At 50.7% G+C, this 22,827-nt stretch overlaps 1 protein-coding gene across 1 annotated transcript in view; it reads right to left on the bottom strand.

Moving 5' to 3' along the window:
• The window catches only part of cacna1ba (calcium channel, voltage-dependent, N type, alpha 1B subunit, a), a gene marked incomplete at both ends in the record, with an annotated part of 173,010 nt that overhangs the window by 22,827 nt on the left and 127,356 nt on the right, over nt 1–22,827 (bottom strand). Inside the window, 7 exons of the mRNA XM_079251176.1 lie at nt 1,651–1,756; nt 14,616–14,712; nt 14,863–14,990; nt 16,240–16,390; nt 20,131–20,222; nt 20,315–20,380; nt 21,206–21,322. Of these exons, the coding sequence (XP_079107302.1) occupies nt 1,651–1,756; nt 14,616–14,712; nt 14,863–14,990; nt 16,240–16,390; nt 20,131–20,222; nt 20,315–20,380; nt 21,206–21,322 (757 nt within the window). The remainder of the gene's footprint in view (nt 1–1,650; nt 1,757–14,615; nt 14,713–14,862; nt 14,991–16,239; nt 16,391–20,130; nt 20,223–20,314; nt 20,381–21,205; nt 21,323–22,827) is intronic.

Below are 22,827 nucleotides of genomic sequence, written 5' to 3'. Positions count from 1 at the left end.
CCAAAGCAACCAAGCCAGTAAATTAATGCTTAAAAATCCCAAATAAACCATTGAGTAGACGCTGAAGCCCTCACCCAGCAGCAGCCAGCTGCAATTAGCTTTGGGGTAGACTTCCTTCACTTCACCCAACAGCAGCTAGCTTTGGGTTAAGTCCCTTCACTTCACCCAACAGCACCTACCTGCGGTTAGCTTTGGGGTAAACTCCCTTAACTTCACCCAGCAGCAGCTAGCTTTGGGGTAAAGTTCGTTCACTTCACCCAGCAGCAGCTACCTGCAGCTAGCCTCAAGTTTAAAGTCCCTTCATTTCACCCAACAGCAGCTACCTGCAGCTAGCCTCAAGTTTAAAGTCCCTTCATTTCACCCAACAGCAGCTACCTGCAGCTAGCCTCAAGTTTAAAGTCCCTTCATTTCACCCAACAGCAGCCAGCTGCGGTTAGCTTTGGGGTAAAGTCTGTTCACTTCACCCAACAGTAGCTAGCTTTGGGGTAAAGTCCCTTCACTTCACCCAACAGCAGCTAGCTTTGGGTAAAGTCCCTTCACTTCACCCAACAGCACCTACCTGCGGTTAGCTTTGGGGTAAACTCCCTTAACTTCACCCAGCAGCAGCTAGCTTTGGGGTAAAGTTCGTTCACTTCACCCAGCAGCAGCTACCTGCAGCTAGCCTCAAGTTTAAAGTCCCTTCATTTCACCCAACAGCAGCTACCTGCAGCTAGCCTCAAGTTTAAAGTCCCTTCATTTCACCCAACAGCAGCTACCTGCAGCTAGCCTCAAGTTTAAAGTCCCTTCATTTCACCCAACAGCAGCCAGCTGCGGTTAGCTTTGGGGTAAAGTCTGTTCACTTCACCCAACAGTAGCTAGCTTTGGGGTAAAGTCCCTTCACTTCACCCAACAGCAGCTAGCTTTGGGTAAAGTCCCTTCACTTCACCCAACAGCACCTACCTGCGGTTAGCTTTGGGGTAAACTCCCTTAACTTCACCCAGCAGCAGCTAGCTTTGGGGTAAAGTTCGTTCACTTCACCCAGCAGCAGCTACCTGCAGCTAGCCTCAAGTTTAAAGTCCCTTCATTTCACCCAACAGCAGCTACCTGCAGCTAGCCTCAAGTTTAAAGTCCCTTCATTTCACCCAACAGCAGCTACCTGCAGCTAGCCTCAAGTTTAAAGTCCCTTCATTTCACCCAACAGAAGCTAGCTGCGGTTAGCTTTGGGGTAAAGTCTGTTCACTTCACTCAGCTGTGAAGTGAGGGGAGCTGAACACCACACTGTTTTTTCATGCAGCCTGTAAACAGAACAGTGTCTGCACATTTAGAAAATATTCTTTAAATAAGTTTTCAACAATAGAATCTGGAAGGCCAGATATGATTGTTGGCAGGAAACTTAGACCCGCGGGGCGCCACTTGCCAACAACTGATCTATGAGAAGCTAGGTTGCAATGCATCTGTGTTTCTAAGCCCAACTTGAGCTTTTAAATGTGTTTATGTAGCTTGATTCTGTTCCGCCTGTTGGGCGTCTTATTGAATGTGTAGTTTTACGAATGGATTTGGTTTACTTATTGAATACAATCTAAAACGAGTGAGATAGATGAAACCAGTTCAATGTGAATGTTTGAATGTCATGAGCTTGTGGATAAGATGGAGGATTTTCTCTGTTCTGACCTGAGGCCAGTTTGATCTCGAGCGCAGTGCGAATCAGCGCCATCAGGGTGGAGGTAAAGTGAACTGTGTTGTCATCTGCGATGGGCATGTTCATCTTGACCAGGCGCTGGGGAGACGTTTAAGTGACACAAGTTAGATCCCAGAGATAAAACCTGCTGATCAGAAACATAAAATCCAGCCAGAGAAATCAATCTGTGTGCTGCTGGGACTCAATCCCTCCGTTAACTTTTCCTTTTTTTCTTTAATTTGTTTGGTTTCAGTTCAGCCAAGTTGATAAAATATGACTCAGAAACAGTTTAGCACACAAAAAGTCTTCTCTATGATGAACAGACAAACCAGACATTCACATTCACCGCTACCAGCTACAGTATGCACTATGTTGCATGTCAAAGTGCACTGGTGCAAGACTGACATTGACCGAAAAAAAGGTGAGAAGGCATGTAAACGCATAACCATGAAGGTGCTTGGACAGTCGCAGGAGCTCGACTCTGTGGTTGCCATCCCAGCAAACATCAACTTGCAGTTGAGGAGGCTGAATAAACATTTGACGTGGCAGCTACCAATGAAAACCAGGAAGACTGGAGGTGGTTTTATCCACAGCTAACTGCACTACGACATGTCTACAGAATGCTGCTGCAAGAGTTGAGCTCCCCCTGAACACAGAAAGCATTCACCTACATGTGCTACCAGCGGCAGTGCAGTCAGAATGAGACGAGGATGGAGAGCTGAGGGCCCGACACATGCGTACACGACACGTAGACGTCATTCACATGTGATCACACGCTCACCAAATGCTCATATGTGCTGCTGAGTTATCAGCAAAGTCATCAACAAGGAGGCGGGCGCAGAGCTGAGACCTTCACGCTGGGATCCAGCTTAAAGGTTTGTTTAGGAGTCGTGTTTAACGGATTAACGTCGGATAAGGCATGAAGTGCGTTACTGTGGACGGGTTTCTCAGGCGTCCAGACGTCCAGCAGCTTTATAGGAGTACAGTTACACATAAAACTAAAATAAATAAATAAAAAACACACACAATAAAAAAAAAAACATAAAAGTTGGAATAAAATATTATGACGTATGAATACGTAAACATTTGTAAATGAAAACAATACTAAATAATAACAAATAATATTAAATCAAATGCAATAAATAAAATTTTTTTTAATCAATACAAAAGTAAATAAAACAAAAACAACTGATAAAATTAACAAAATAACTAACATAAGTGTAAACACATGAAAACAAAAACAAAAAAAAAAACCCCATGAAATGTGCGACAACAATCAAACATGTTTCCTAGCAGAGGAATTCTGGCGGTATGACGCTCCGCCTGGTCCTGCAGGAGTGCGAGGCGGCGCTCTGACTTCATTCTCCACATCTACACGCCAGAGGTCAGCTTGGACACGTGCAAAGCATCACTTTTAGCACCTTTCTGATGGATGCTCGGAGATTCGTTTAAAAACCCAAATTCCAAAACCGTTGGAAAAATGTAAGAAATGTAAATTAACATCTTCTGATGATATGAAACTGTGGTTGGTGTGAAGTCTGCACATTGTTACGCTGAGGAACATTTTTCTCAAACTTCTAACTTGACAGTAATTGTGTTTGCAGATTATTGAACCTTTGTCTCCCGTTAACTTCTGAGAGGCTCTGCCCACTGAAAATGCTCTAATGTCCAATAATCTTACTGGAACTTCTGATAATTAACTGGATTAGCTGCAACTTCCTCCTCCAGATGTTTCTTTTCTGTTTGTTTTTAACGAGGACGGGTCCTGACTGTTGTCTGTGCTTATGCACCGAACAGCAGTTCAGAGTACCCACCCTTTCTGGAGTCCTTGGAGGGAGTGCTGGAGGGTGCTCCTTCTGGGGACTCCATTGTTCTGCTGGGGGACTTCAATGCTCACGTGGGCAATGACAGTGAGACCTGGAGGGGAGTGATTGGGAGGCATGGTCCCATGCTTGGTGGCCTCAGGATTGGGTCCCTGCTTTTTGCAGATGACGTGGTCCTGTTGGCGTCATCTGGTCGTGATCTCCAGCTCTCGCTTGGGCGATTCGCTGCCGATTGTGAAGCGGCTGGGATGAGAATCAGCACCTCCAGATCTGAGACCATGGTCCTCAGCCGGAATAGGGTGGATTGCCCTCTCCGGGTCGGGAGTCAGGTCCTGCCTCAAGTGGAGGAGTTTAAATATCTCGGGGTCTTGTTCACGAGTGAGGGAAGGATGGAGCGTGAGATGGACAGACGGATCGGTGCGGCGTCTGCAGTAATGCGGGCTCTGCATTCATTCGCAGGGTGGCCGGGCTCTCCCTTAGAGATCTTATTTGTTGCTTAGTTTCTTCTGGGATAAAATACAACCTGATGAGATTCTGCTTTGTTTACTATTTACGCAGCGTCATGACATTTTTGGAATTAAGGCTGCAGATTAGAGTTAAGCTTACAGAAGACCTCTGACAAGAGATGAGCACGCTCACACCTCCCACGGTGGGCCAACTGGGATGGCATGGGAGGGGCGGGAGATAAGGGATGTGCAGCAAAAAACAAACTACAAACTGGAAAAACAACAGAAGCCACACACACATTGAAACACTCTGCTCCACAAAATAAACCCAAACTAGGTGAACCGGAACAAAACAGAACCATGAGCTAATCCCCTCCGCTGAACTGGGTTGGTACCATCGGTGGTGGTTCTCGCCCAAACAAGCAGCTACACTCAATGAAAACGCAAAGACAGTAAGATGAGTATTTGTGTGTGTGTATGTGTGTGTGTGTGTGAGAGTGTGTGTGTGTGTGAGAGTGTGTGTGTGTGTGTGTGGTGGTGGTGGGGGGGGCTAGCAAAACAACACTGCAGAGCACAGACGTTGGCTTTGAGCTCACGTCAATGGAGGAAGGTTACAGCACAGGGAGGAAGGTGGAGGAAGAGTACGGTCTACCTTGTAGGCGACTCGTGGTGGACATTTCTTTCCCAAACCTAAAGGTGGGGACATGTGGAGCAGCATCTGATACATATCGAGGTACTTGATACGGCCACTTGGTTGGAAATAAAACAAACAGAATGGAAACGGAGGAGATGGGGGAGAGGAGAAGGAGGAGAAGGAATAAAACAGGAGGAAAATGGAGAGGAAAAACAGAAATCTGTTAATAGATTTCCCAGAGTGAGATGTGTGAATGGTGGATGCCATCCTCGGCCGGGGCTCGGGATGCATCGGCGTGGAGCTCAGGATCCCTGAGAGGAGAGATGGGATGGAAGAGAGGGAGGAGGAGGAGGATGAAGGGCTGACCCAACACGCAGGATGCTGATGAGCTGAGAGAGAAATGACCGCGTCGTGACCAGGATGTCTGCCTCGGCATGCTCGCAGACATCCAACGGCGCTTCAACCAGGGTGCACGGAGACAAAGCTTTCAGTGCCGGCCTCGGCAGCCGGATGTCCTCATGGAACGCCCAATTAGCTTCTGCCTGCAGCCGGATGTCCTCATGGAACGCCAAATTAGCTTCTGCCTGCAGTTGGATGTCCTCATGGAACGCCAAATTAGCTTCCGTCTGCAGCCGGACGTCGCCATGGAATGCCAAATTAGCTTCCGTCTGCAGCCGGACGTCGCCATGGAACGCCAAATTAGCTTCCGTCTGCAGCCGGACGTCGCCATGGAACGCCAAATTAGCTTCCGTCTGCAGCCGGACGTCGCCATGGAACGCCAAATTAGCTTCTGCCTGCAGCCGGATGTCCTCATGGAACGCCAAATTAGCTTCCGTCTGCAGTTGGATGTCGCCATGGAACGCCAAATTAGCTTCCGTCTGCAGCCGGACGTCGCCATGGAATGCCAAATTAGCTTCCGTCTGCAGCCGGACGTCGCCATGGAACGCCAAATTAGCTTCCGTCTGCAGCCGGACGTCGCCATGGAACGCCAAATTAGCTTCTGCCTGCAGTTGGATGTCCTCATGGAACGCCAAATTAGCTTCCGTCTGCAGTTGGATGTCGCCATGGAACGCCAAATTAGCTTCCGTCTGCAGCCGGACGTCGCTATGGAACGCCAAATTAGCTTCCGTCTGCAGTTGGATGTTTCCATGGAACGCCAAATTAGCTTCCGTCTGCAGTTGGATGTCGCCATGGAACGCCAAATTAGCTTCCGTCTGCAGTTGGATGTCGCCATGGAACGCCAAATTAGCTTCCGTCTGCAGTTGGACGTCGCTATGGAACGCCAAATTAGCTTCCGTCTGCAGTTGGATGTCGCCATGGAACGCCAAATTAGCTTCCGTCTGCAGTTGGATGTCGCCATGGAACGCCAAATTAGCTTCCGTCTGCAGTTGGATGTCGCCATGGAACGCCAAATTAGCTTCCGTCTGCAGTTGGATGTCGCCATGGAACGCCAAATTAGCTTCCGTCTGCAGCCGGACGTCGCTATGGAACGCCAAATTAGCTTCCGTCTGCAGTTGGATGTCGCCATGGAACGCCAAATTAGCTTCCGTCTGCAGTTGGATGTCGCCATGGAACGCCAAATTAGCTTCCGTCTGCAGTTGGATGTCGCCATGGAACGCCAAATTAGCTTCCGTCTGCAGTTGGATGTCGCCATGGAACGCCAAATTAGCTTCCGTCTGCAGTTGGATGTCGCCATGGAACGCCAAATTAGCTTCCGTCTGCAGCCGGACGTCGCTATGGAACGCCAAATTAGCTTCCGTCTGCAGCCGGACGTCGCCATGGAACGCCAAATTAGCTTCCGTCTGCAGTTGGACGTCGCCATGGAACGCCAAATTAGCTTCCGTCTGCAGTTGGATGTCGCCATGGAACGCCAAATTAGCTTCCGTCTGCAGTTGGATGTCGCCATGGAACGCCAAATTAGCTTCCGTCTGCAGCCGGACGTCGCTATGGAACGCCAAATTAGCTTCCGTCTGCAGCTGGACGTCGCCATGGAACGCCAAATTAGCTTCCGTCTGCAGTTGGATGTCGCCATGGAACGCCAAATTAGCTTCCGTCTGCAGTTGGATGTCGCTATGGAACGCCAAATTAGCTTCCGTCTGCAGTTGGATGTCGCCATGGAACGCTAAATTAGCTTCCGTCTGCAGTTGGATGTCGCCATGGAACGCCAAATTAGCTTCCGTCTGCAGTTGGATGTCGCCATGGAACGCCAAATTAGCTTCCGTCTGCAGCCGGACGTCGCTATGGAACGCCAAATTAGCTTCCGTCTGCAGCCGGACGTCGCCATGGAACGCCAAATTAGCTTCTGTCTGCAGTTGGACGTCGCCATGGAACGCCAAATTAGCTTCCGTCTCCAGTTGGATGTCGCCATGGAACGCCAAATTAGCTTCCGTCTGCAGTTGGATGTCGCCATGGAACGCCAAATTAGCTTCCGTCTGTAGCCGGACGTCGCTATGGAACGCCAAATTAGCTTCCGTCTGCAGCTGGACGTCGCCATGGAACGCCAAATTAGCTTCCGTCTGCAGTTGGATGTCGCCATGGAACGCCAAATTAGCTTCCGTCTGCAGTTGGATGTCGCTATGGAACGCCAAATTAGCTTCCGTCTGCAGTTGGATGTCGCCATGGAACGCTAAATTAGCTTCCGTCTGCAGTTGGATGTCGCCATGGAACGCCAAATTAGCTTCCGTCTGCAGTTGGATGTCGCCATGGAACGCCAAATTAGCTTCCGTCTGCAGCCGGACGTCGCTATGGAACGCCAAATTAGCTTCCGTCTGCAGTTGGATGTCGCCATGGAACGCCAAATTAGCTTCCGTCTGCAGCCGGACGTCGCTATGGAACGCCAAATTAGCTTCCGTCTGCAGTTGGACGTCGCCATGGAACGCCAAATTAGCTTCCGTCTGCAGTTGGATGTCGCCATGGAACGCCAAATTAGCTTCCGTCTGCAGCCGGACGTCGCTATGGAACGCCAAATTAGCTTCCGTCTGCAGTTGGATGTCGCCATGGAACGCCAAATTAGCTTCCGTCTGCAGTTGGATGTCGCCATGGAACGCCAAATTAGCTTCCGTCTGCAGTTGGATGTCGCCATGGAACGCCAAATTAGCTTCCGTCTGCAGTTGGACGTCGCTATGGAACGCCAAATTAGCTTCCGTCTGCAGTTGGATGTCGCCATGGAACGCCAAATTAGCTTCCGTCTGCAGTTGGATGTCGCCATGGAACGCCAAATTAGCTTCCGTCTGCAGTTGGATGTCGCCATGGAACGCCAAATTAGCTTCCGTCTGCAGTTGGATGTCGCCATGGAACGCCAAATTAGCTTCCGTCTGCAGTTGGACGTCGCTATGGAACGCCAAATTAGCTTCCGTCTGCAGTTGGATGTCGCCATGGAACGCCAAATTAGCTTCCGTCTGCAGTTGGATGTCGCCATGGAATGCCAAATTAGCTTCCGTCTGCAGTTGGATGTCGCCATGGAACGCCAAATTAGCTTCCGTCTGCAGTTGGATGTCGCCATGGAACGCCAAATTAGCTTCCGTCTGCAGCCGGACGTCGCTATGGAACGCCAAATTAGCTTCCGTCTGCAGTTGGATGTCGCCATGGAACGCCAAATTAGCTTCCGTCTGCAGTTGGATGTCGCCATGGAACGCCAAATTAGCTTCCGTCTGCAGTTGGATGTCGCCATGGAACGCCAAATTAGCTTCCGTCTGCAGTTGGATGTCGCCATGGAACGCCAAATTAGCTTCCGTCTGCAGTTGGATGTCGCCATGGAACGCCAAATTAGCTTCCGTCTGCAGCCGGATGTCGCCATGGAACGCCAAATTAGCTTCCGTCTGCAGCCGGACGTCGCTATGGAACGCCAAATTAGCTTCCGTCTGCAGCCGGACGTCGCCATGGAACGCCAAATTAGCTTCTGTCTGCAGTTGGACGTCGCCATGGAACGCCAAATTAGCTTCCGTCTGCAGTTGGATGTCGCCATGGAACGCCAAATTAGCTTCCGTCTGCAGTTGGATGTCGCCATGGAACGCCAAATTAGCTTCCGTCTGTAGCCGGACGTCGCTATGGAACGCCAAATTAGCTTCCGTCTGCAGCTGGACGTCGCCATGGAACGCCAAATTAGCTTCCGTCTGCAGTTGGATGTCGCCATGGAACGCCAAATTAGCTTCCGTCTGCAGTTGGATGTCGCTATGGAACGCCAAATTAGCTTCCGTCTGCAGTTGGATGTCGCCATGGAACGCTAAATTAGCTTCCGTCTGCAGTTGGATGTCGCCATGGAACGCCAAATTAGCTTCCGTCTGCAGTTGGATGTCGCCATGGAACGCCAAATTAGCTTCCGTCTGCAGCCGGACGTCGCTATGGAACGCCAAATTAGCTTCCGTCTGCAGTTGGATGTCGCCATGGAACGCCAAATTAGCTTCCGTCTGCAGCCGGACGTCGCCATGGAACGCCAAATTAGCTTCCGTCTGCAGTTGGATGTCGCCATGGAACGCCAAATTAGCTTCCGTCTGCAGTTGGATGTCGCCATGGAACGCCAAATTAGCTTCCGTCTGCAGCCGGACGTCGCTATGGAACGCCAAATTAGCTTCCGTCTGCAGTTGGATGTCGCCATGGAACGCCAAATTAGCTTCCGTCTGCAGTTGGATGTCGCCATGGAACGCCAAATTAGCTTCCGTCTGCAGTTGGATGTCGCCATGGAACGCCAAATTAGCTTCCGTCTGCAGTTGGATGTCGCCATGGAACGCCAAATTAGCTTCCGTCTGCAGTTGGACGTCGCTATGGAACGCCAAATTAGCTTCCGTCTGCAGTTGGATGTCGCCATGGAACGCCAAATTAGCTTCCGTCTGCAGTTGGATGTCGCCATGGAATGCCAAATTAGCTTCCGTCTGCAGTTGGATGTCGCCATGGAACGCCAAATTAGCTTCCGTCTGCAGTTGGATGTCGCCATGGAACGCCAAATTAGCTTCCGTCTGCAGCCGGACGTCGCTATGGAACGCCAAATTAGCTTCCGTCTGCAGTTGGATGTCGCCATGGAACGCCAAATTAGCTTCCGTCTGCAGTTGGATGTCGCCATGGAACGCCAAATTAGCTTCCGTCTGCAGTTGGATGTCGCCATGGAACGCCAAATTAGCTTCCGTCTGCAGTTGGATGTCGCCATGGAACGCCAAATTAGCTTCCGTCTGCAGTTGGATGTCGCCATGGAACGCCAAATTAGCTTCCGTCTGCAGCCGGATGTCGCCATGGAACGCCAAATTAGCTTCCGTCTGCAGCCGGACGTCGCTATGGAACGCCAAATTAGCTTCCGTCTGCAGCCGGACGTCGCCATGGAACGCCAAATTAGCTTCTGTCTGCAGTTGGACGTCGCCATGGAACGCCAAATTAGCTTCCGTCTGCAGTTGGATGTCGCCATGGAACGCCAAATTAGCTTCCGTCTGCAGTTGGATGTCGCCATGGAACGCCAAATTAGCTTCCGTCTGTAGCCGGACGTCGCTATGGAACGCCAAATTAGCTTCCGTCTGCAGCTGGACGTCGCCATGGAACGCCAAATTAGCTTCCGTCTGCAGTTGGATGTCGCCATGGAACGCCAAATTAGCTTCCGTCTGCAGTTGGATGTCGCTATGGAACGCCAAATTAGCTTCCGTCTGCAGTTGGATGTCGCCATGGAACGCTAAATTAGCTTCCGTCTGCAGTTGGATGTCGCCATGGAACGCCAAATTAGCTTCCGTCTGCAGTTGGATGTCGCCATGGAACGCCAAATTAGCTTCCGTCTGCAGCCGGACGTCGCTATGGAACGCCAAATTAGCTTCCGTCTGCAGTTGGATGTCGCCATGGAACGCCAAATTAGCTTCCGTCTGCAGCCGGACGTCGCCATGGAACGCCAAATTAGCTTCCGTCTGCAGTTGGATGTCGCCATGGAACGCCAAATTAGCTTCCGTCTGCAGCTGGATGTCGCCATGGAACGCCAAATTAGCTTCCGTCTGCAGCCGGACGTCGCTATGGAACGCCAAATTAGCTTCCGTCTGCAGTTGGATGTCGCCATGGAACGCCAAATTAGCTTCCGTCTGCAGTTGGATGTCGCCATGGAACGCCAAATTAGCTTCCGTCTGCAGTTGGATGTCGCCATGGAACGCCAAATTAGCTTCCGTCTGCAGTTGGATGTCGCCATGGAACGCCAAATTAGCTTCCGTCTGCAGTTGGATGTCGCCATGGAACGCCAAATTAGCTTCCGTCTGCAGCCGGACGTCGCTATGGAACGCCAAATTAGCTTCCGTCTGCAGCCGGACGTCGCCATGGAACGCCAAATTAGCTTCTGTCTGCAGTTGGACGTCGCCATGGAACGCCAAATTAGCTTCCGTCTGCAGTTGGATGTCGCCATGGAACGCCAAATTAGCTTCCGTCTGCAGTTGGATGTCGCCATGGAACGCCAAATTAGCTTCCGTCTGCAGTTGGATGTCGCCATGGAACGCCAAATTAGCTTCCGTCTGCAGTTGGATGTCGCTATGGAACGCCAAATTAGCTTCCGTCTGCAGTTGGATGTCGCCATGGAACGCCAAATTAGCTTCCGTCTGCAGCCGGACGTCGCTATGGAACGCCAAATTAGCTTCCGTCTGCAGCTGGACGTCGCCATGGAACGCCAAATTAGCTTCCGTCTGCAGTTGGATGTCGCCATGGAACGCCAAATTAGCTTCCGTCTGCAGTTGGATGTCGCTATGGAACGCCAAATTAGCTTCCGTCTGCAGTTGGATGTCGCCATGGAACGCCAAATTAGCTTCCGTCTGCAGTTGGATGTCGCCATGGAACGCCAAATTAGCTTCCGTCTGCAGTTGGATGTCGCCATGGAACGCTAAATTAGCTTCCGTCTGCAGTTGGATGTCGCCATGGAACGCCAAATTAGCTTCCGTCTGCAGTTGGATGTCGCCATGGAACGCCAAATTAGCTTCCGTCTGCAGCCGGACGTCGCTATGGAACGCCAAATTAGCTTCCGTCTGCAGCCGGACGTCGCCATGGAACGCCAAATTAGCTTCCGTCTGCAGCCGGACGTCGCTATGGAACGCCAAATTAGCTTCCGTCTGCAGTTGGATGTCGCCATGGAACGCCAAATTAGCTTCCGTCTGCAGTTGGATGTCGCCATGGAACGCCAAATTAGCTTCCGTCTGCAGCCGGACGTCGCTATGGAACGCCAAATTAGCTTCCGTCTGCAGCTGGACGTCGCCATGGAACGCCAAATTAGCTTCCGTCTGCAGTTGGATGTCGCCATGGAACGCCAAATTAGCTTCCGTCTGCAGTTGGATGTCGCTATGGAACGCCAAATTAGCTTCCGTCTGCAGTTGGATGTCGCCATGGAACGCCAAATTAGCTTCCGTCTGCAGTTGGATGTCGCCATGGAACGCTAAATTAGCTTCCGTCTGCAGTTGGATGTCGCCATGGAACGCCAAATTAGCTTCCGTCTGCAGTTGGATGTCGCCATGGAACGCCAAATTAGCTTCCGTCTGCAGCCGGACGTCGCTATGGAACGCCAAATTAGCTTCCGTCTGCAGCTGGACGTCGCCATGGAACGCCAAATTAGCTTCCGTCTGCAGTTGGATGTCGCCATGGAACGCCAAATTAGCTTCCGTCTGCAGTTGGATGTCGCCATGGAACGCTAAATTAGCTTCCGTCTGCAGTTGGATGTCGCCATGGAACGCCAAATTAGCTTCCGTCTGCAGTTGGATGTCGCCATGGAACGCCAAATTAGCTTCCGTCTGCAGTTGGATGTCGCCATGGAACGCCAAATTAGCTTCCGTCTGCAGTTGGATGTCGCTATGGAACGCTAAATTAGCTTCCGTCTGCAGTTGGATGTCGCCATGGAACGCCAAATTAGCTTCCGTCTGCAGTTGGATGTCGCCATGGAACGCCAAATTAGCTTCCGTCTGCAGCCGGACGTCGCTATGGAACGCCAAATTAGCTTCCGTCTGCAGCCGGACGTCGCCATGGAACGCCAAATTAGCTTCTGTCTGCAGTTGGACGTCGCCATGGAACGCCAAATTAGCTTCCGTCTGCAGTTGGATGTCGCCACGGAACGCCAAATTAGCTTCCGTCTGCAGTTGGATGTCGCCATGGAACGCCAAATTAGCTTCCGTCTGCAGCCGGACGTCGCTATGGAACGCCAAATTAGCTTCCGTCTGCAGCTGGACGTCGCCATGGAACGCCAAATTAGCTTCCGTCTGCAGTTGGATGTCGCCATGGAACGCCAAATTAGCTTCCGTCTGCAGTTGGATGTCGCTATGGAACGCCAAATTAGCTTCCGTCTGCAGTTGGATGTCGCCATGGAACGCTAAATTAGCTTCCGTCTGCAGTTGGATGTCGCCATGGAACGCCAAATTAGCTTCCGTCTGCAGTTGGATGTCGCCATGGAACGCCAAATTAGCTTCCGTCTGCAGTTGGATGTCGCCATGGAACGCCAAATTAGCTTCCGTCTGCAGCCGGACGTCGCTATGGAACGCCAAATTAGCTTCCGTCTGCAGCCGGACGTCGCCATGGAACGCCAAATTAGCTTCCGTCTGCAGCCGGACGTCGCTATGGAACGCCAAATTAGCTTCCGTCTGCAGTTGGATGTCGCCATGGAACGCCAAATTAGCTTCCGTCTGCAGTTGGATGTCGCCATGGAACGCCAAATTAGCTTCCGTCTGCAGCCGGACGTCGCTATGGAACGCCAAATTAGCTTCCGTCTGCAGCTGGACGTCGCCATGGAACGCCAAATTAGCTTCCGTCTGCAGTTGGATGTCGCCATGGAACGCCAAATTAGCTTCCGTCTGCAGTTGGATGTCGCCATGGAACGCCAAATTAGCTTCCGTCTGCAGTTGGATGTCGCCATGGAACGCCAAATTAGCTTCCGTCTGCAGCCGGACGTCGCTATGGAACGCCAAATTAGCTTCCGTCTGCAGCTGGACGTCGCCATGGAACGCCAAATTAGCTTCCGTCTGCAGTTGGATGTCGCCATGGAACGCCAAATTAGCTTCCGTCTGCAGTTGGATGTCGCTATGGAACGCCAAATTAGCTTCCGTCTGCAGTTGGATGTCGCCATGGAACGCTAAATTAGCTTCCGTCTGCAGTTGGATGTCGCCATGGAACGCCAAATTAGCTTCCGTCTGCAGTTGGATGTCGCCATGGAACGCCAAATTAGCTTCCGTCTGCAGTTGGACGTCGCCATGGAACGCCAAATTAGCTTCCGTCTGCAGTTGGATGTCGCCATGGAACGCCAAATTAGCTTCCGTCTGCAGTTGGATGTCGCCATGGAACGCTAAATTAGCTTCCGTCTGCAGTTGGATGTCGCCATGGAACGCCAAATTAGCTTCCGTCTGCAGTTGGATGTCGCCATGGAACGCCAAATTAGCTTCCGTCTGCAGTTGGACGTCGCCATGGAACGCCAAATTAGCTTCCGTCTGCAGTTGGATGTCGCCATGGAACGCCAAATTAGCTTCCGTCTGCAGTTGGATGTCGCCATGGAACGCTAAATTAGCTTCCGTCTGCAGTTGGATGTCGCCATGGAACGCCAAATTAGCTTCCGTCTGCAGTTGGATGTCGCCATGGAACGCCAAATTAGCTTCCGTCTGCAGTTGGATGTCGCCATGGAACGCCAAATTAGCTTCCGTCTGCAGTTGGATGTCGCTATGGAACGCCAAATTAGCTTCCATCTGCAGTTGGATGTCGCCATGGAACGCCAAATTAGCTTCCGGCTGCAGCCGGACGTCGCCATGGAACGCCAAATTAGCTTCCGTCTGCAGCCGGACGTCGCCATGGAACGCCATTCCGATCAGTTTCCTGTCATTTCTACAAATCCTCAGTTCCTCCACGCGGAAGGCGGATTGGTGGATGGAATGTTGGACATGCAGCTTGGCGGCATGTTGGGACATCGCCGGTGCTTTGAAAGCTTTGTTTCCTCTCCGGCATCATTAACCAAAGCCAGACAGTTTGGAAGGGTGGGTGCTAGAGTAGAGGCGATTTCATTGGTGCACAGCCATTCAGGTAAAAAGTCTCTGGGCAGAGAGGTACACAAAGCACCCTAGTGAGAGAAATGTCTGGTGATTGCAAACCTTGTATGCTACCCTATTAGGGCAGTTCTTCCCTAAGCCAAGAGGGGGTGAGATAACACGTAACAAATTGTACATATCCTTATAGGAAATCCGTCCGCTGCGGAAAAGAACACATACATAAACAAACGTTCAGGACAGCTTGAAGGCAAATCATGTTCATCAGTGGGCTCGCTGCAAGAGAGAGGGTAAGGAAGTCAGGGTGGCTACTCCCTCCCCTCTGAGACCTAGACAGGAGGCGGGGACATACCAAGCAGCCGGGTCGTACTCGGCCCAAACCCGGATGAACTCATCGAGATGATGAGGCCCCAGGATAGAGGAGTCCCTGGTGAGGTACTCGAAGTTGTCCATGATGACGGCCACAAACAGGTTCAGCATCTGGAACAGAGTTGGAGAAGCTTTCAGGTCGCTTTTACTCGTTATGATTTTCACCCTACATCCAATTTATATGTAAACACTTGGGTTCCCAGTGGAGATGCCTGATATCCGCCGACATCGGCATTAAAACCAAATATCGGAACTTATCTAAATCAGTTTATAGTTTCTTTAATGACAAAACTTTTACACAACAAGCAGATATTAAACATCTTTAGCTATGTCTCTTTTACTCAGACTGTCCAGATAAGTATATCGTTGTACGCAGATAAAACTGAAAATTTTCCGATCTCGCAGTGAGGAAGAATCATTCACAACATTCCTGATCCAGATGTTGATCCAGATCAGAGACCAGGTGCCGTCCTCAGAAACACATCATGAAGATCCTCCAGGAGTTTTACGTACAAACCGACATACAGACGTCAGAAACGTAACGAAAACTTGGCCGTAACGAAAACTCGGCAGAGGTACAACCATGAAATGCTCTGTAGTGTTGGAGGCGGGAAACATTGGAAACATGCAGGCAGTCCTGCGCAGGTCCAGTTCTACCACCCCGCATGTGCCCAAACCCGTTGGGATCACTAAACCCAGCCAGGTGTCTAGACCTGACCCGACCCGTTACAGTACGCCCCGCGACCCGGGGAGGGGGGTCTGCCTCGACCCATCCTGCTTTATTTCGGATGCTTCTGTTGGGGAACCAATCTGATCCGACCCAGAAGGGTGGAGCTTGACACAATGCAGCCCTTTGATTGGTTGAAAGAAAAAGTCCCTTCCTGTGCGACCTGGCACAGAATCAGGATTGGCTCCTTGTTTAGACCACGCTACGAAGCACAAACCAGGGTGGTCCGGTCCTTCAGGACCACAATCCTGCAGGTTTTTCCATATATCCCCGCTCCAACACACCTGACTCAAACTAATCAGTCATGTGAGCCAGATGTGTTGGAGCAGGGATACATGGAAAACCTGCAGGACAGGAGGCACTCCTGCCGTAAACTGTTGGAAGACCTGCTGACAACCATAGGATCACTATTGACAAGCAAATCTGTAAAAGTGACGTCCTCGTCGACATCTCGCATTGTTTGCCCTCCTCCTCTCCGTGTGTCGGTTCGTTGGATCACAACGCTGTTCGCCGAAGACCGGCAACGATCCCGATACACCGACTCGTATGTAAACTAAACTAAACCCAGAAACTACAAAGAAGAAGTGCTCTTATCGAAAGCCGAGCAGACGTCCGGCGTGTTTCAGTACTGACCAGGAAGGAGCAGAGGAAGATGAAGGAGACAAAGTAGAAGTAGGCGAAATCACTGCCGCACTCCTTCCCAGCCGTTCCCGACAGCTCGTCACAGGGCCGGCGGCTCAGACATGATAGCATGATCTCATGCCAGGCCTCTCCGGTGGCGCTCCTGATCCGGAGAAACACACACACACACACACACACACACACACACACACACACACACACACACACACACAGAAGCCTTTACATTTCCCATCCGGGTCAGTGAAAACGTTTCTGTCAGGGATGAAACTCCAACCAGCGATTTGCAAGGTTTAGTTTTGTTAACTGAGGTGATTTTTCTAAATTTTCACATCGGACAGAACGGACCAATCAGAGAGAGCGTGTAGATGTCAGAGCCGGTCGCGAGCTCTGTGAGCATCACTTTGACCTGCTGCTTCATTCAGACGTTGTTTCACCATGGCAACCATGCTAGAGCGCCTTCTGGTCTTCTTTTTCTCCTCTTCTTCTAGCTAGCAGCTAGCAGACGCTCACACTGTCCCACGGACGTCATGAAACCGCCGTGGTCCAGCTTCAGGTCCTGGACTGAAACAGGATGAACCCAGCGCCACTTCACCACCATATTGTCCTCGCTCAAAGCTTTTCTGGCAGCGAAACAACACATCAAATCCCAATGGAGTTGAAAAGAAAGAAGAGAGGATGCAGAGCGGGAGTCAGACAGAGGAGAAAGCTATGGAGATTTAAATCATTTCTCCCGACCGTCCTCATGGGTAATGTGAGATCGCTAGCTAACAAAACGGACGAGCTGGAGATGCTAACAAGGTCTCAGAAAGAATACAGAGAGTGCAGTATTATGTGCTTCACCGAGACATGGCTGCATGAACACATCCCTGACTGTAATGTGTCTGTACCGGGCTTTAAAACGGTCCGTGCAGACCGCAGTAGACAACACAGCGGAAAGCTAAAGGGTGGTGGAATTGCAGTGCTGGTTAACCAGCGTTGGTGTCATCCTGGACATGTTACTGTCAAGGAGAAGATATGCACAAGGGACATGGAACTGTTAGCTGTGAGCTTCCGTCCATATTATTTACCCAGAGAGTTTACCTGTGTTATTCTGGTAGCGGTTTATATAATACCTGGTACCGCACCAGACAGAGCCTGTGATGTCATCAGCTCCGTCGTTGCTCGGCTACAAACACAGCATCCAAACTCATTCATGGCGATCTCCGGAGACTTCAACAACGTCTCCCTCTCTGCAACTCTACCAACATTCCAGCAGTTTGTCAGCTGCTCCACCAGAGAAAATAAGATGTTGGACTTATTTTATGCAAATATGAATAATGGATCCAGTTGTTCTGCCCTGCCTCCTTTAGGAAGATCTGACCATAATCTGGTTCTTCTCACCTCCACCTACAAGCCCATCGTTCAGCAGCAACCAGTCATCACAAAGACTATCAAAATCTGGTCTGCTGAAGCTGAAGGTGCTCTTAGAGGAGGCTTTGAGGCTACAGACTGGAACGTCCTCTGTGAACCTCATGGAGACGACATCAACGCCATGACTGAGTGTGGGACAGATTACATAAACTTCTGTGTGAACAGCATCGTCCCAACAAGAACAGTGAGGTGCTTCCCCAATAACAAACCCTGGATCACCAGTGACCTGAAAAAGCTGCTGAACATCAAAAAGAAAGCCTTCAGGGATGGAGACAGGGAGTTATTGAGGGCAACACAAAAACAACTTAAAACCCAAACTAAGAAGTGCAAGGAGGACTACAGGAAGAAGTTAGAAAGTCAGCTCCAGCAGAATAACCTGAGGGATGTGTGGTCTGGAATGAAGAAGATCACCGGCTTCAAGTTAAAGGGGGACCAGCCTGATGGAGGTCTGGACAGAGCTAATGAGCTGAACATATTCTTCAGCAGGTTCAGTTCACCCCCTACCTCCAGCCCAACAGACCACACACCCTCCATAAGCCCACTGCTTTCCTGTCACGCCTCCAATCTGTCACCCTGCAGCTCAGTCATGGACCAGAACACAGCTTCATCTCCCTCCACATCAGGACATCCTGAGACCTCCACCTTGTTTGTCTCCTGCAATCAGGTTAAGAAGCAACTTGAGAAACTGCACCAGAACAAGGCTGCAGGTCCAGATGGTGTCAGTCCCAGAGTTCTCAAGACCTGCTCAGAACAACTATGTCCGATTCTCCAGCACCTTTTCAACACCAGTCTGAGACAAAATAGAGTCCCAGTGCTGTGGAAAACCTCCTGCCTTGTTCCAGTGCCTAAAAAAACACAACCAGCTGAACCAAGTGACTACAGACCAGTTGCCCTGACATCTCACATCATGAAAGTCCTGGAGAGACTCTTACTGGCTCACCTCAACAAGCAAGTAAACACCTTTCAGGACCCATTCCAGTTTGCATATCGTAATGGACTTGGGGTTGAAGATGCCATCATATACCTGCTCCAGAGAGCACACTCTCATCTGGACCATTCAGGCAGCACTCTGAGGGTCATGTTCTTTCATTTCTCAGTGCTTTTAATACCATTCAGCCTGCTTTGTTATGTGAGAAGCTCCATAAATTCCAGGTGGATACCTCCACAACCACCTGGATCTATGACTACCTCACAAACAGACCCCAGTTTGTGAGACTGAAAGGTTGTGTGTCTGAGATGGAGGTCAGCAGCACTGGTGCACCACAAGGAACTGTACTCTGGCCATTCCTCTTCACTCTGTACACCTCAGACTTCCAGTACAACTCTGAGTCCTGTCATCTGCAGAAATACTCTGATGACTCTGCAGTTGTGGGGTGTATCAGGGATGGACAAGAAGCAGAGTACAGAGAACTGGTCAGTCAGTTTGTTAAATGCTGCGGTGACAATCATCTCATATTAAATAGCAGCAAAACAAAAGAGATGATTGTTGACTTCAGGAGGAAGAAGAATAAACAAAGCACTGTTTCCATCCTGGGAGAGGAGGTGGAGGTGGTGGAGGAATACAAGTATCTTGGAGTTCAGCTGGACAACAAACTGGACTGGAAATGCAACACTGACTACATCTACAAGAAAGGTCAGAGCAGACTGTACTTCTTAAGGAAGCTGAGATGGTTTAACGTCTGCACCAAGATGTTGCATATCTTCTATAAGTCTGTTGTGGAGAGTGCAGTCAGCTTTGCAGCATCTGCTGGGGTAGTAGCATCAGAACCAGAGACTTGAAGAGAATCAACAAACTGATCCAGAAAGCTGCTTCTGTGCTTGGAGTAACTCTGGAGCCGCTGGAGCTGATTGTCCAAAGAAGAATGCTGCACAAGCTGATGAAGATGATGGAGGATTCTTCACACCCTCTCCACAACACAGTGATGAAACAACAAAGTGTGTTCAGTGAGAGGCTTCTTCAGGTCCCATGTAAGACTGAAAGATACAGAAGATCATTCCTGCCAGCAGCCATCAGCCTCCAGAACAAGACCTCCTCTAGTTGTTATTATTATATACTACACTATTTCCCTTTGAGGATTAATAAAGTACTTTTCATTTCATTTCATTTCATTTCATTGTCCATGTCGTGCCCAGCCAGGTTGGCCCGCACGGCCAAAGCAGTGTTGTACGCTGAGATACACAACTGGAGCTCCCACGCTGGCCGGAAGCACAAGAACAATGATGCTGGAGGGAAACCAATAAGAATGTGTAGCAGAGAAGATAAACTGGAATTTAATTCACACGTCTAAACTGGTTTTTGTTCATTTGTCTTTAACTGATCAAAGACTTCAGACTGAAAGAAAATTCTTCCTTTTTTTCTGTGTGTCTGGTTTAAAGGGTTAAACTACTCTACTGGTCTAAACCCTGCTGGTGTCGGTCGTCCGGACTGGTGTTTTCTGAGCGTGGGGAGAACGCATGCTGAAGAGATTTTACCTGAACAGGAGCATGAGAGCCTGCAGGAAGGTGCGGAAGTTGTTGTGGTGATTGATCGCTGTATCTTCATTCAGGTCGATGTTGCCAAACACCTAAAGCAGAGTCGGGGACAAGGGTTAGTCGTGTCCTACCAGTGCTGGTTTCAGGCCTCGTCAGGATCTGCTGCAACCACAGGCTCACGCACCTGCATCCCGATGATGGCGTAAATGAAGAACAGCATGGCGATGAGCAGGCAGACGTAAGGCAGCGCCTGAAGGGAACAAACCACAACAAGCTTTGTTAATCGTGCCCACTCTACCGCGGAGCTGCAGGGTACGGCTGATGTGCGCATCGCCAGACTTCTGCTGAACTAAGAAAAAACAAACACAAGTACTCAGAGCCAGCTCATCCAGCCTTGAATCTTCGTCTCCACGCCTGGATTTGGAGATAGATTCCACTCTTCCCAGTAGATCCAGCTGTCAGGCTGGATGAGGAACACTGATGAGAGCATGTTCAGGTCCGGGTTCTGGCTGAACCGTTCAGGGCGTTGCTTCATGGAACCATAGCTCCAGTCTGACAGCATCATCAACTCTGTGCTAAAACTGTGACAAGGCTGCAGCTTAAATCAGCTCCACATCATGATGCTGCCACCACCATGCTTCGCTGTTGGTCGGGTGATCGTCAGTCTTTGCCAGTTTAAGTGGCTAGGGCATCTGGTTAGGATGCATCCTGGACGCCTCGCTGATGAGGTGTTCCCGGCACGTCCCCGTGGGAACAGATCCTCGGGAAGACCCAGGATAACCTGGAGGTATTGGATCTACTGACAGGCCTGGGATTGGACCTGGGATCGGACCAGGCTCCGCTGTGACCCAACCTGGGATTCGCTGCAGGGAAATGGATGGACTGAAGGTTGATCTTATAATAAAAGTTCTTGAACCTCGCTGAAGGCTTAACGGTTCCCTGACTTTCCCTTTGCCGCCAACGCTGATAACTTTCAGCTCTTGGTGTTATTTGTCGCCTCCATTCATCGAGCCCATCAGGATGAAAACCTGCAGGGGGTCTGAATATTGTCCAAATGTAGTGTATGAGTAAGTACCTTAAAGGACTGGACGAAGGTCCACAGCAGGATGCGGATGGTGTAGCCCTGCCTCAGTAGCTTAATGAGCCGAGCTGCTCTGAAGAGCCTCAGGAAGCTGAGATTCAGCAGTTTGTTCTGTCGGATGCAAACAGGACATGGATCAGTCACACATCATGTCATCAGCAGGAAGAAACGTCCCTTCAGCTGCTTTAAACAAGGCATCTGAGCAGAAACTGACAGCCTTTGCACACCAGGACTGAAGCGAATAAACACCAAACTGCCGATAGGTCAGACCTAAATTATCAACGTTTCTGTCGGTTCACACCAAGAGGTTGTGAAAATGTTACAGAAATATAACGATAAACGTAGGCTGGATTCAGCATGAAGCCATGATAACAGTGTGCTGATGCTGATTCCTGATCTTGAAAAGTTCTGGCAAAACTTGGGGAGTTTCCGTGGTCCACCCGAAGCTGGACCGCGACTGCTTTTAAGACGTCCTGAAGCCGGACCAGGACCGCTTTTAGGACGTCCTGAAGCCGGACCAGGACCGCTTTTAGGACGTCTTGAAGCCGGACCAGGACCGCTTTTAGGACGTCTTGAAGCCGGACCAGGACCGCTTTTAGGACGTCTTGAAGCCGGACCAGGACCGCTTTTAGGACGTCTTGAAGCCGGACCAGGACCGCTTTTAGGACGTCTTGAAGCTGGACCAGGACCGCTTTTAGGACGTCTTGAAGCCGGACCAGGACCGCTTTTAGGACGTCTTGAAGCCGGACCAGGACCGCTTTTAGGACGTCCTGAAGCTGGACCAGGACCGCTTTTAGGACGTCTTGAAGCCGGACCAGGACCGCTTTTAGGACGTCTTGAAGCCGGACCAGGACCGCTTTTAGGACGTCTTGAAGCCGGACCAGGACCGCTTTTAGGACGTCTTGAAGCTGGACCAGGACCGCTTTTAGGACGTCCTGAAGCCGGACCAGGACCGCTTTTAGGACGTCTTGAAGCCGGACCAGGACCGCTTTTAGGACGTCTTGAAGCTGGACCAGGACCGCTTTTAGGACGTCTTGAAGCCGGACCAGGACCGCTTTTAGGACGTCTTGAAGCCGGACCAGGACCGCTTTTAGGACGTCTTGAAGCCGGACCAGGACCGCTTTTAGGACGTCTTGAAGCCGGACCAGGACCGCTTTTAGGACGTCTTGAAGCCGGACCAGGACCGCTTTTAGGACGTCTTGAAGCCGGACCAGGACCGCTTTTAGGACGTCTTGAAGCCGGACCAGGACCGCTTTTAGGACGTCTTGAAGCCGGACCAGGACCGCTTTTAGGACGTCTTGAAGCCGGACCAGGACCGCTTTTAGGACGTCTTGAAGCTGGACCAGGACCGCTTTTAGGACGTCTTGAAGCTGGACCAGGACCGCTTTTAGGACGTCTTGAAGCCGGACCAGGACCGCTTTTAGGACATCCCAAAGCTGGACCAGGACCGCTTTTAGGACGTCTTGAAGCCGGACCAGGACCGCTTTTAGGACGTCCCAAAGCTGGACCAGGACCACTTTTAGGACGTCTTGAAGCCGGACCAGGACCGCTTTTAGGACGTCTTGAAGCCGGACCAGGACCGCTTTTAGGACGTCTTGAAGCCGGACCAGGACCGC

The sequence above is a fragment of the Telmatherina bonti genome, assembly GCF_933228915.1.
Source record: "Telmatherina bonti genome assembly, chromosome: 13".
Classification (NCBI taxonomy): domain Eukaryota; kingdom Metazoa; phylum Chordata; class Actinopteri; order Atheriniformes; family Telmatherinidae; genus Telmatherina; species Telmatherina bonti.
The sequence above is the reverse complement of the archived record's forward strand: the minus strand, read 5'-3'. Positions and strand labels throughout refer to the sequence as shown.